This window comes from Jaculus jaculus, chromosome 13 (assembly GCF_020740685.1).
Source record: "Jaculus jaculus isolate mJacJac1 chromosome 13, mJacJac1.mat.Y.cur, whole genome shotgun sequence".
Classification (NCBI taxonomy): Eukaryota; Metazoa; Chordata; class Mammalia; order Rodentia; family Dipodidae; genus Jaculus; species Jaculus jaculus.
This window is the reverse complement of record NC_059114.1, coordinates 91,799,073-91,813,007: the sequence shown is the minus strand read 5'-3', so window position 1 is coordinate 91,813,007 and position 13,935 is coordinate 91,799,073. Positions and strand designations below refer to the sequence as shown.

The 13,935-nt window shown below is 53.0% G+C and overlaps 1 protein-coding gene across 2 annotated transcripts in view; it reads left to right on the top strand.

The window, feature by feature from the left end:
* The window catches only part of Ankrd33b (ankyrin repeat domain 33B), an 82,153-nt gene extending 68,741 nt beyond the window's left edge, over positions 1–13,412 (top strand). For both annotated transcript variants that reach the window (XM_045133097.1, XM_045133096.1), the window contains exons 3-4: positions 2,090–2,230; positions 12,565–13,412. In XM_045133097.1, coding sequence (XP_044989032.1) covers positions 2,090–2,230; positions 12,565–13,412 — 989 coding nt within the window. The remainder of the gene's footprint in view (positions 1–2,089; positions 2,231–12,564) is intronic.
* The last annotated feature ends 523 nt before the right edge of the window (positions 13,413–13,935 follow it).

Here is a 13,935-nt window from a genome sequence, read left to right as displayed (position 1 = left end):
GAGGAGTGCGCAGGAGTGAGGCAAGGGGTGGCGCCAAGCTGGAAGAGCGGGTGTGGAAATGTCCCGGAGAGCCCAGCATGCGGTCGTGACAGTGGGACTGAAAGGCACGAGGGGAGCGGGTTTGGGGCTGAACGGGGAGAACTGGGCATCCAGCCGCTCCCCCGGGGCTCAAGAAGAGGGAGTCAGCAATTTATAATAGCTGGGAAATGGAACCAGCCTAGATGTCCCTCAACTGATGAGTGGACAATGAAGATGTGGCACATTTATACAATGGAGTTCTACTCAGCGGTAAAGAAAAATGAAGTTATGAAATTTGCAGAAAAATGGATGGACCTGGAAAGGATTATACTAAGTCAGGTAACCCAGGCCCAGAAAGCCAAGCGCCACGTGTTCTCTCTCATATGTGGATCCTAGCTACAGATGACTGGGCTTCTGTGTGAGAATGAAAATACTTAGTAGCAGAGGCCAGTAAGTTGAAAAGGAGACATAAAGGGTGGAGAAAGGAAGGGAGGAGGATACTTAATAGGTTGATATTGTATATATGTAACTACAATGATTGTGATGGGGAGGTAGTATGATAGAGAATGGAATTTCAAAGGAGAAAGTGTGGGGGGAAGGGAGGGAATGAACATGGGATTTTTTTTATAATCATGGAAAATGCTAATAAAAATTAAAAAAAAAAAAAAGAAGACGGAGTGAGGATCCTCTCGGGGGTCAGGATGGAGACGGCAGCCAGAAGGAGCATCCGCCTGAGTGACCAGGGAGATGAGGGAGGAAGCGGTTCCTCCAATTGCTAGGGTGTGGCAGGGAGGGACTTAGGACAGCGAGGGCAGGACCCTAACAGCAGTTCTCAGCGGGGGAGGCTAGGCACCCCCACCTCCAGGGAGCATATGCTAATGTCAGGAGAGTCGTGACAGGACCGGCTGGCAGGAGTGGAGGTTTGGCTGCTTTTGGAATCTAGTAGGTGGGGATCAAGGCTGTGCAGAACAAACAGCCCAGCATAATTGCCCAGGGCTGGGAGGTGGCTCCGTGGTTAAAATTATTTGCTGCTTAAGCACAAGGGCCCCTTAGGCCAGAGACCACCGAGGTTAGCTCCCCAGAACCCATGTAAAAAGCTGGGCATGGTCCCACACATCTGTAACTCCAGGGTGCGAGGGGGCCCGGGGGACAGAGACCACAGAGTGGCAGAAGCTGGCTGACAGAAGCTCCAAGAGAGACCCCGCCTCAAGGAAATACGCAAATGAGTGATAAGAGGTGGACACCCCATGTTCTCACCTGGCCTCCTGGCATCTGTGCCCCACATGCGCCGTGCACGAACTCACATGTGCACAGCATAAAATAGTGAGTCATCTAGCTGGAGTGCCAAGATTGCCAGAACTGGGCCCCTGCCTGGTCACCAAGGTGCCTGGGATGAGGGCACCACAGGAGTGAGAAGGGCACCCCAGGAATGGAGCGGTGAGGGCGGTGGACTCAGCAGGGACTCGTGTGCGCAGTTGGTTTCTGTCTTTCGCACTCCGTGACCCCTAGCTGACAGTGCCCGGCGCCTTTGGAAAAAGCATCTGTGAGTAAGCAGAAAATCAGACCTGTTTCTGGAGGACGGAGGGAGAACGGGAGAGATCTTATCTTCACAATGACTGTTCTCACCTGCTTAGGGTCGTGGCTGAGGACTTTGGTTGCGCCCTCCTTGTGTGCGTCACGGTGAGGGGGAAATGCAGAGCGACAGGGCACGTGTTTCTGACTGGTATCGGAGGTGTGGGCATGAATTAGCAGTATCCTCTTGCTTGGGTGAGGTGACCTCCCTCGAGCGCTGGAGCCCTTGGGAACAGCTCTCTTTGTAGCTTGGCATCTGTTTCCCGGCAGCTGGTGCTGGGTGCTGCCCCCTCCCTCTGCCACCAGATGGACCACGGTGCGCCTCCTCCGGTCTAGAGCATGGGGCTGGGCAGGTGCTCGAGTTTCCCTGCGTCCTGGGGAGCAGGGGAGAGGCAGCCCAGGTGATGATGCCAGTCTCCCCTACCCCACACCCCCCATAGGAGCAGCACTTTGTGCATGTGGGCACATGAACCTGTACGCACACGTTATTCTCTTTCAGGGCATGCCACCATTACCAACTACCTGCTGAACTACTTCCCTGGGCTGGACCTTGAGAGGAGGAACGCGTTTGGCTTTACTGCTCTCATGAAAGCTGCCATGCAGGGCCGGACCGAGTGCGTGCGCGCCCTGCTGCTGGCAGGTAAGCCCACCTAGCCTTGGCGCCTGCAGGCCGTGGGGCTTGGGAAGGGCGGCTTGTCTAGACGCAGGGAGCCCTGGGTTTGCTCCCCAGCACTGCCTGCAGGGTGTGGGGGTGCGCACCCCTAATCCCAGCACTCAGGAGGCGGAGGCAGGAGGATCGGAGTTTAAGGTTACCCTGGGCGAGTTCAAGGTCAGCCCAGGATGCATGAGATCCTGCTTCAAAAACAGAAGAAAGAGAAGCAGACAGCTTAAAGGGACCAATGCCTCCCGTAGACTGAGAGCCTGGCAGGGCCACAAAGCAGTTTCTTTGTTGGGCTGTGCAGTTGCATCACCTGAGTTCCTGCTGCGCTCCTTCCTCCCTCCCTCCCTCCCTCCCCCCTCCCCTTTATCCCCTCCCTCCCTCCCTCTTTCTTTCTCTCTCTCTTGCTCCTTCCTTCCTTTTGAACCCCTTCCTTCCTTCTTTTCTTTCTTTCTCTCCTTCCTTCCTTCCTTCCTTCTCCCCCCCCCCTTCTCGCAGCCAGGGCTGTGAGGGCCAACCCCGTGCACTTGTGACTGCCTGACCCCTCCTTGTCCCCATAGCTCTGGCAGCAATGACTTCTTTCCTTACCCTTTGTCCCTGCCTACTTGTCAGCTCCCCAGTTCTGCACAGAATTTATTTTTCCTTCCAGAATGTGTGTTCTGATCCTGGCTGAGGCCATCAGACCTCACTGTGGAAAGTGACACAGGATAGAGGAGGGTCTCCGGACCATGCTGCCCCTGCTGGAGCTGCATGGTTGTGCTGGGACTGTAGCTGGAGGGGCAGAGCGGCCCCCTCTCCCTTCAAGTCTTCATTCTTCTGGAGAAACACCACCTCCCTCCCTTCGCCCCGTGCTCATCTGTGAAATGGGCATAACGACCTCTTTCTTCCTCTCCTCCTGGAAGGTAGAACATGACAGACTCTGCTCATGCTCGGAGCTGTATAATTTAGATGAACTAACAAATGAGAACACTTGTGTTCTTCACTTGAAACTGAGATTAAGGATCATCTCTAGGGTACCCTGACTAGGTCATTTTGAGAAGCAAATGAGGAAATGAATTTAAAGTGCATATTATATTGAAAGCAGAGTTAGGATGTACTATCCAGTGGCTGCCGCTATTACTTAATTTGGTGATTTTAATTATCTTTTTTTCTGTTCTTGGCATTAGGTTTAGTCAGTCCTGCTTGGTACTACAGGTCCTAAGGAGACGGTGTTTCCCCCCCCCCCCCCCCCCCCGTCTTAGTCAAGTGCTGCTGTTGCAACAGAATGTCTCTTACTGGGCAATTTGCGGATAGTAGCTCTTTATTGACGTCAATTCTGGGTAGCCCAAGGTCGAGGCACGGGCAGGTCTGATGTCTGACGAGGGTTGGGTCCTCCTTGCTTTGTCCTCACTTGGTGCAGGGCCGGTCGTCTCCCTTAACTCAGCCTCTAGTCCCACGTGTAGGGTGCCGCTCTGTGGCAGGTCACCTCCTGACACTCCCACCTCTTGCTGCACTCAGAGCGCGTCGGCAGAGGAGGCCGGGGTACAGCATCCTCCCATCCTGGCTAGACTGGCGCCACTGTTTGAGGCGCTGGCTCCTCCATAATGCCCCCTTGCTGTGCCAGGGTCCCAGCTGGCTCACGCGTGTAGTTCTAAGGGGTTCCCCGGGCTCCCCTGGTGTGTGGCCGCTGCTGTCTTCACTTGTGTGTGACTTGGCATTACAGGGCGCCTCTGCCTCCTATGGACCGAGTAAGGCTGAGGGCCGCATGGCTAAGGCTCTTTTCCTCCGCCTGTAACACGAGTCTTCAGAGATGCCAGAAGCCAGATTCGGTAAATGAGGGCGGCCGCCTTGAAGATGGAAAACCTTCTCAGGAACAAAAACAGATCATGACTGAAATTAATCCCGTGCATCGTACCTCTGATTCCGAGGAGTTTCATTTTCAAAAGGCTGGCTAACAGGGTCAGGAGAGTAGAGGTCCTTCCTATCCCACTGATGAGAAAGAGGCCTTTCTGATTAAATGGTGACTACGTAGTGCCCTGTGTTGGGCAGAAACTTCAGCTACTCTCCTTACTTCAGGCTCTGGTTATAATTGAAGTAGATCTTTAGTGATTTGGGCTTTTTTTAACTGAAAATTGATGGTGCCAATCATTTCAAGTGTATTTTTTCCCCAGTGCGTTAATTTCAATTATCAACTCTTTTTTCTTTTTGGGTCAGCTGCCTTCCAGCCACTGGGGGAAATGTGTGGTGCTCCGTCTCTCTGTCCCGCTGTTCCTGTCCCTGCTCTTCTCCGGTCCTTCAGCAGCTGCATTTCACAGCTATCACATGCCCTCCATGGCCCCTGCAAGGATGAGATGACTTCAGGGGCTCGGTGTTAACGTGGCTCTCGCCTCCTCACCTGCCCTGTGGTTGCTCGGGTGACATCAGGGTTAGATTCTTTTTCCCTCTTCCTGGCGGCCCCCACCCTCCTGATAGCTCCTCCCTGCTGACTTCTAGAGGAGCCCTCGGGAGTCCGGCGGTCCTGCGGTGGCAGTGCGCATGGTAGGAAGTGGAGAGGTCAGCAACATCAAGGCTGCAGCCTCCAGGCCACTCACTCAGCACTGTGGGTCTCAGAGGATGACTAGGGGCTAGTGACAGTTCCATCACAGGAGGCTGTGACAAGGATTGAGTGAGGTCATGCTAGGACAGCCCTTGCTGCATGTCCGTGTGTGTGGGATGAGCTTGTGCGCGCATGTGCAGAGCCACGTGTAGGACAGAGGTTGACACTGTGTCTTCAACTGTCCTCCACATTGGTTTTTGAGATAGGGCCTTTCGCAGGGCCCAGAGCTCACTGATTTGGGTATTTTAGCCAGCCAGCTTGTCCCTGGGATCCACCTGTCTCTGTCTCCTGAGTGCCGGTATTACTGGCATGTGCTGTCAAGCACAGCTCTTACCTGGGTGCTTGGGGATCTAAATTCAGGCCTCTGCTTGTGCCACAAGCACTTTACCCCTCGAGCCATCTCCCCACCCACGCTTATGCCACTGCTACTGTTACGTAGCCATTTGTCAAGTGGATAAAAAAATCGGGTCTGCTTTTCTCTGTGGACGCCATCCTTGTGGTGAAATGTTTGCGCTTGTTTACTGAGGGTACCTAGCATGAAACCGACAGTGGCCTGTGCGGTGCCACATGGGCCTTTGTTGTGAGGCTGCCCTCACCCCCCAGATTCCCCACCAGATTCTGCAGCATGCTCCTGGCCAATGTCTGCAGACCTTGCCAGTCACCCTCTGGGCAGGGAAGAGTGGGTGGCTGCCTCCATAAAGAACCACAGGTACAACTGCTTTAAGTAGCAAAGGGTGAAGAGAAAATCTCTCTGTCCAGCTTGCTTGGTCCTGTCGCTCAGTGTGCATGGGAGCTGCCCGTAGGGCGCTGGGGGGAAGGCTTAACCTCTTGGCTGTGCTGTCTGGTCCTGTCTCTATCAGCCCTTTCCTGAAAGTGAGCTTCATTTCCCTTTTATACTAAATGTGCGTATTTCAAAAGAAACCACTGTGTGATTGAATGGCTTTCCTGGGTTTGTTAGGCAGCAGTAAGGATGATGCCTACTGAGAAAGTTAAAATATTTGCACCACTTTTAAACCTACCAATATCAGGGAAAAAGTAAGGCATCCAAAAGTACCAGCTGCCTGAGCACACTTGTACCTTGACCTTTCAACATGAGTAGAGCTGAGGACAAGCCCAGGGAGTATGACGGGCCGGGCGTCCTGTCATCTTATAAAAGCAAAAGGCTTAAGAATTACTACATATTGGGCTGGAGAGATGGCTTAGCAGTTAAGGTGTTTGCCTGCAAAGCCAAAGGACCCAGGTTCAATTACCCAGGACCCACGTTAGCCAGATGCATAAGGGGGCACACGCGTCTGGAGTTTGTCTGTCGTGGCTGGAAGCCCCGGTGTGCCCATTCTTTCTCTCTCTCTCTCTCCCCTCCCCCCTCTGCCAAATAAATAAATAAAATAAAATATTTAAAAAAAAAAAGAATTACCACATATCACTGGTAAAAACACATAAATCATCCTGATTTCATTCAGATGCACTCTGTCTAGTTCCTGGCTGTTTCTCATCACCTGAGATGAATTTCTGAGTGGCAAATTTCAAAATTTTCCATCAGAACGACTTGATTTGGAAATGATGAAGGCTTGAATTGGCTGCCCCTACACTGCATAGCTTTCCCCACTGTCTGAACCACACAGGCATATATCAGCTCTTATATGTGCTGTCAGAGCATAACAGGGTTAAGATCAGTGGAACTCTTGATTTTAATGAAAAGTGTAGCTAGGTTCTGATAAAGCTGACCCAGTGGCTCTTTGGTTTTAGGCTTTCTGATACCGTCAGCTGTGCTGGTGAGAATTAACAGGGACACTGCGTGCCTTGTTACCCCGCGGAATACTAATGCTCCACAGTGACGATCTATTTCAGCAAGTGGCTCTGGGAAGCTGTGTCAAGGATGTGGTCTCTGTTTTCTTGGAGGCTGCCACGTTGCAGGCGTGCTTACAAGAGTTCACATTTACTCCCAAAGCGAGGTGTCACCGGCGCAGTCTCTGGGAGGAGAAGCAGTGGAAACCTGGCTTCCTCCTGTGTTGCTTGGGAACAAGGCGGACTGAAGGGAAGGCCAGGGCTGGCCAGCCAGATCTGGTCATCTCACACCTGTGCTCATCCCAGGCAGGCTTTCATCTTTCATGTGTGATCTCTGAAAACCAGACAGTTTCTGTCAACACACAAGTTGCTTTCTGAGGCTCACCAGGTAAGAGCACCTAGTGCTTCAACACGAGGGCCTCAGAGGGCATGAGACTGCCTGTGTTGTTTTGTTTTGTTTGTAAGAGGGTGCTGAAGAGATAGCTTAGCATTTAAGGTGCTTGTCTGTGAAGCCTAAGGACCCAGGTTCGATTCCCCACAACAAATGTAAGCCAAATGCACATGGTAGTGCCTGTATCTGGAGTTCCTTTGCAGTGGCTGAAGTTTCTGGTGCCCCCATTCTCTCCCTCGCAAATAAATAAATAAATAAATAACAAATGTTAAAGATTTTCTCAAAGGCTAGGTGTGGCCATGGTGTGTGTGCTGGGCTGGAGTTGAGAATTGCTGGAGCTCGCTGACTGATGGTTCCAGGTTGAGGGACACTCCATCTTAAGGGACTGTGGGTGAGCAGCAGGGGAGGGGACCCTGTGCACGGACACTCATGGAGCACACGCATCTGTGCTCATGGGCACACACATCACTCACGCAACACACAGCACCCAGACATACACGCATCTGTACTCATGGGCGCACACATCACACACGCAACACACAGCACCCAGACATACACGCATCTGTATTCATGGGCGCACACGCCACACACGCGGCACACAGCACCCAGACATACACGCATCTGTACTCATGGGCGCACACATCACACACGCGGCACACAGCACCCAGACATACACGCATCTGTGCTCATGGGCGCACACATCACACACGCAACACACAGCACCCAGACACACATGCATCTGTACTCATGGGCACACACACCACACACACGCGGCACACAGCACCCAGACATACACGCATCTGTGCTCATGGGCGCACACATCACACACGCAACACACAGCACCCAGACATACACGCATCTGTACTCATGGGCGCACACATCACACACGCAACACACAGCACCCAGACATACACGCATCTGTGCTCATGGGCGCACACATCACACACGCAACACACAGCACCCAGACATACACGCATCTGTACTCATGGGCGCACACATCACACACACAACACACAGCACCCAGACATACACGCATCTGTACTCATGGGCGCACACATCACACACGCAACACACAGCACCCAGACATACACGCATCTGTGCTCATGGGCACACACACCACACACGCGGCACACAGCACCCAGACACACATGCATCTGTACTCATGGGCGCACACGCCACACACACGCGGCACACAGCACCCAGACATACACGCCTCTGTACTCATGGGCGCACACGCCACACACACGGCACACAACACCCAGACATACACGCATCTGTACTCATGGGCGCACACGCCACACACACGCAGCACACAGCACCCAGACACACACGCATCTGTGCTCATGGGCGCACACGCCACACACAGCACCCAGACACACACGCCCAAAAAGGGTGTTGCTTTCAGATTATAAGAAAAACAGGAATTCTCATGAATTGAGAATGCTTCTTCATCAGTAAGGTCTAGGTTCAGAGAGGACCTTGTCTAAAAAGCAAGGTAGCCAGTGACTGAGAAGGCTGCCTGGTGTGAACTTCTGGCCCTCACACCACACACGTGCATGCACACAAGCACACACTAGTGTATCCCCACACACACGCACAAACACCATCTGCAAACAATTGAGAAGACATTTCAGGAATGCTGGGGAGACTCAAGATTGATCCTCCAAGTGCTATCCCAGTAGGGCTGGATTTCCTCCTGCCATGCCTCAGAAGCAGCTGCCTGCCATCCCTGTGGAAGAATGGCCCCTTTCCTGTGACCATGCCTCCCAGTTGTGCCTGGCTCCAGGGCCCAGGTTCCAGGCCAGCGCATGCGTGGCAAGGAAGCTAGCAGGACTACTGGCCCATGGTAGCAGAAGAGAGCCTTGAGCAAGGCTTCGCAGGGTGGGCAATGTTGGAGGGTAGGCCAGCCTGGGAGAAAAGGAAGTGACCCATTTTACCACTTCCTGCCCCACCTACCTTCCAGGGATCCAGTGGGCTGGTGTGACTCCCAAGGGGGACAGTGGTTCTGAGGTTGAGTGACAGAATGTCTTTTGAATTTGTTCCTTTTAACACTTGCTTAAAATGGTTTCTGTTTTCAATAACCAAAGTCTCTACAGTGACAGAGAAAGCAAGGGTCTCTCTCCCTCCCCTCATCAGAAGTCATGAGGTTGGCAGACGCCATCCAGCTGCCTTGCTAACGTGAGGCTGGCAAAGACCCTGCCTCTTTTCTCCTGTCCATCAACTCCCCTCTGCATGTTGACTCTTGATGCTATGGATGCTGTGAAAGTCACCACACCTCAAGGTCCCTGGTCTGTATTTCAAGCAGGAATCTACAGCAGCAACACAGGCTCCCTTCCCCAGAGGCAAACCCCTCAGTAGGGTTCCCTGACCAGAACTGAGTTGCTTGGCCACAGGAGCATAGAAAAATGGGGAACTGTATTGCATTATTAGGTCAGATCAGTAATTCTGAGTGGGATGGGGGAGGAGGGACTGTTATTGCCCCCAGGTAACATTTGACAATGGCCAGAGACAATTTTGGTTGTCACAGGAGGCAGGGTACCATTGGCATCTTGTGAGTAGAGATTAGGATGCCAGAATTCCCGCACTGCCAGGGACAGTACTCCAGTGACTAACAGGCCGAAAATGCCAGCGTTGTCAGCATTGTGTCACCCTAGGTTAGACCAGGCAGGCCGCGTTGCTGAGAGCTGAGTGGATCTTTAAGGCCCCCGTGCAGAGAGTCCCCATGCTCAGCATGCTGGCAAGTGGACCCGCTGACCAGAGCGCAGGTTGCATCTGTAGATCTGACTGATGGGTAAATGGTGGCAGGTGGGAGATGGGGGGCTGCTGGTCTCCAGGGGCAGATGGACGCAGAGGCACTTCAGAGGAGATCAGTGCTCTTTGAAAGGTATCTGCATTAAATAAGAATTATCAGTGCAGTCAGCCTCCCCAACCCTGGGCTCTGTTTCTGTGGATTTAGCAAGTCCGACAGGAAATAAAATACACGTATCACATATATACTATATGTACAAAGTTGTACAGGTCTTCTTGCCGGTCCCTAATGAATACAGTGTAGTGACCATCACATAGCATTTATGCTGCATGAGGTTTTAGGAGTGATCTGGAGATGATCCGGAGCATACGGGAGGGTGTGCCTTGGCTCTATGCACACAATACAGCATCTCTAGAAGAAACGTGAGGGAACGATTTATTTGTCTACAGGGCCATTGGAAGCATTCCCTCGTGGATCCCAAGGGACAGCTGTACCTGTTTTTCCTGATGTATTTAGTTGCTGTGTCCCATCAGTGTTAGCCTTAGCAGTGGTTCCTTAAGGAAGCGAGTCTCTAAGAAGAGCACAAGTACCCCAGGTTCGAGGCTGTGCTGCCCTTGGAGTAGGCTCTGTTCTGCATCTACGGCACGTGCTCTCTGAGGTCGTGTCGGGAAGGCAGGAGGACAATGGGAGGAAGAGTGCGAAATTTTGGGCAGCTGTTCCTTTCGTCTCCCATTAGCTTTGAAAAATGCCTCTCTCATACAGTGTTCATTAAGGTTTTAATTTTGTAGTGTGTTCCTTTTTTAAGTGACATGCAATTAATTAAGGTTTAATGTGTCATCTATTTTTTGCATTGACATTTTCACTGCCCCCTTTTCATTTTGCCAGTTTATAAATTGTGCTCTAGCTAATGAGTTCCTCTTGATGTCTGGTTTCAAATAATTGCCGCTTTTCTAAGATGGCTGTTCTTTGATGTGTCACAGGACTAAACCTATTAGCAGGTGAGCTCAGCTAAGCTGCATCCACCAGGCCTGGCCCGCGAGGCTGCTGTGGCCTGGCAGGACAGGGAAGGCAGCCGAGCCCGCACCCCGTGATCGGCTCAGCACAAATTGATCAGCCCTCGACTGTCACACACGCCTGGCTCTGTGTGGATCTAAATGCAGCCGCGGCTGCCGCCTGGTCCCCAGGGAGCTCAGACTAGCTAATTGCCCTCATTCTCCACCTTGCTTCGCCAGTGCAGATGTGAGCAGTGGGACTGGAGCGCCTGAAAGACGGTGAGCTGTGAGGGGCGAGACTGTGCCTCGATGAGCTGAACGGAATCCCATCTTAGTCGCTGTGTGATCAAGCTGAACGCCATGCAGATTTCAGCGAGCTGAATTGCCATTTCCGGTTGCAGTATTTTGGGAGTGGCTGGTTGAGGGAGAGGTGTGTTCAGGAAGTGAGCAGTATGAGGAAGATGGTAGGGTGGCTTCAGGAAAGGACTCTACAGAAATAGCACCCGTGGGATACAGAGTGAAGACATTCATTTTAGGGAGTTAGCTTATGCAGCTGCCGGGCTAGGTAAGCTCAAAACCTGCGGAGTGGCTGGCAGGCAGGAGTGCCGCTATCATGTGGGGCAGACTTTCTCTTCTTCAGGAAAAGCTCTTTGCACTCACGGCCTTCATTAGACTGGAGGAGACCAGCACATTATGAAAGGTGACCCCCTGACCTGCAGCCCGATCCCTCGGACGGGCACCCAGCTCAGCCTTGACTAAACTGCTGGGTGCTCTGGCCCAGAACGTGGAGCCAAGAGCCTAAGGCACGAGCCCGAGACCCCCGCTCTCTGGCGCCAGCTCTGCAGCCTCAGGCCCCTGCGCCACCACTGCCCCCTCAGGGCGTAAGGAGCTCTGCCAAAGGGCTCTTCTCAACTGCCATGAGTCATGCTAAGGAAGCAAACGGTGTGAGATGTGGCCCGTGTCTGCTTCCCACTGGTGGTAAAGGCAGCTCTCCTCACCTTGCAAGCAGCAAAATAATGCTGTTTCCATAAAACCAAGAGGTGGGCGTCAGGTGCTTTGCATGCCACTGTTAGTCGAGTTAGAACAGTCTAGTTGCATCATTTGGGTATTATAGGAATCTGTCTTCTCACCTCTGTTCATGAAAAACCCCGGGAGTCTCCATTGTTTTAAGTGGAGAGTTTGGACAAGTTTTTGTTTGGTTAGTTTTGGTGGGTTTTTTTGTTTGTTTGGTTGGTTGGTTTTTGTTTTTTGAGGCAAGTCCAAAAGACTGGTCTGAGAGAGAGAGAATTGGCATGCTAGGGCCTCCAGCCACTGCAGTCAAACTCCAGATGCCCCTTGTGTGCATGCACAACATTGCACACTGTGTCACTGTGCGTCTGGCTTAGTGGGACCTGGAGAGTTGAAGATGAGTCCTTAAGCTTCACAGGCAAGTGCCTTAACCACTGAGCAATCCCTCCAACCCTCGTTTTGGAGTTTTAAAGGAAGGATATTGCTGTGTTACTCAGGCTAGCCTAGCACTCACTACTTAGCCCTGGCTGGCTGCAAACTTGTAATCCTCTTACCTCTGCCTCCAAGTGCTGGGATTGCATACATGAAACTGCACACCTGGTTTCTGGCAGGCTTTTATTTAGGGAAGACGAGTCAAACAGGCATTGACAAGGCTTGCTCCATGGCAGTGAGGAATGTAATAGGTAGTGGACAGGTTCTGTCTGGAGCAGAGCCTGCTTGTAGATTTTGCACAATCTGCCTTTGCTCCGTCCTTTGTGAGACTGAACATTCTTGCTGAAGTCATGCATTGTGGTCTGTTTGCTTTCTCTTTTCCAGGAGCAGATATCCACGCAAGGGACACCCACCGTGGGATGTCGCCCCAGGAGTGGGCAGCATACACAGGCCGCGTAGACGTGGTTAGCCTGATGCAGAGGTTGCTGGAGCGGCCCTGCCCAGAGCAGTTTGGAGATAAGTACAGGCCTGAATTGCCGCTGGCTCCCGAGGCGGCCCTGAAGCCCACGGGCTCCAAAAACTGCTTGCAAAGGCTCACAGCCTTCCTGCGCTCCACGCTGGCCTCCCACTCCAGCCAGAGTCTGCAGGATGGGGGAGTTCTTGACCACATGGTCAGGATGACCACCAGCATCTACAGCCCCGTGGTTGCCATCGTCTGCCAGACTGTGTGTCCCGAGAACCCGCCGTGCGTGGGGAAAAGGCGGCTGGCAGTGCAGGAGATCCTGGCTGCCAGAGGGAACCAGGCCCCAGAGCAGGACGAGGCTGGGGGCTCCGAGCTGCAGTTCCGGACTTCAGATGGCATGGAGAGCTCCAGAGAGGAACCCCCTGCCCCGAGCCTCCCGTCTCCCCACCGGCACCCGCCCAGTGAGCAGCGGCCCACCCCCATTCAGCGGAAGGCCAGCCTCCTGCCCCTGCAGCTTCTGCGGAGGAGCAGCGTGCGGCCAGGCCTGGTGGTCCCCAAGGTACGCATCAGCAAGGCCCCGGCGCCCACCTACCAGCCTGAGCGCATGTCCAGCAAGGGCAGCACCAAGGACAGCACCTACCTGCAGATCCCCAAGTGGCGCTACAAGGAAGCCAAGGAGGAGAAGAGGAAGGCGGAGGAGGCCGAGAAGAAGCGCCTGGCCGAGGCACAGAAGGAAAGGCGGGCGCCACGCTGGAGGAGAAGGACGTGAAGGTCAAGCTGCTGAGGGCGCGCCTGGCGGCCCTCGAGGAGCCCCCCCTGGGAGGCAGCAGGTGGCGAGACCGCTCCCAGAAAACCAGTGGGAGGCTCCTCTTGTCTCCCATCTGTGTGGGCCTGCAATACATGGCTTCCGGGTCATTCTCTTTCCGAGACCCACAGGGCAGTCCACGTTGTTCCCTGGAGAGAACCGGGAACAGCCCAGGCTGGCAGTGTGCAGTTCACCTTAGAGAGCCTCAATTGAGAATTTGTCAAAAACCAGCTTATCACAGGGCATTCTTGCATTATTTTGTACTCAGTCATTATTTACCAAATCTGCAGCATTTCACGAGTGGCAGAGTTCTTTGTGTTTAAGACAGACTTAATACTTGTGTTGGAAGACCTTTTGTTTCACACGCCACCCGTATTGAGACGAGTGTGTGATGACTGTGTGAGTTCACACAGAATTCACGGGCTCTCCCTCTTCTCCCTTTGGGTTTGGCTTTTGCCTTCCCATGTCCTGGTGGTGCCCCTGTGTG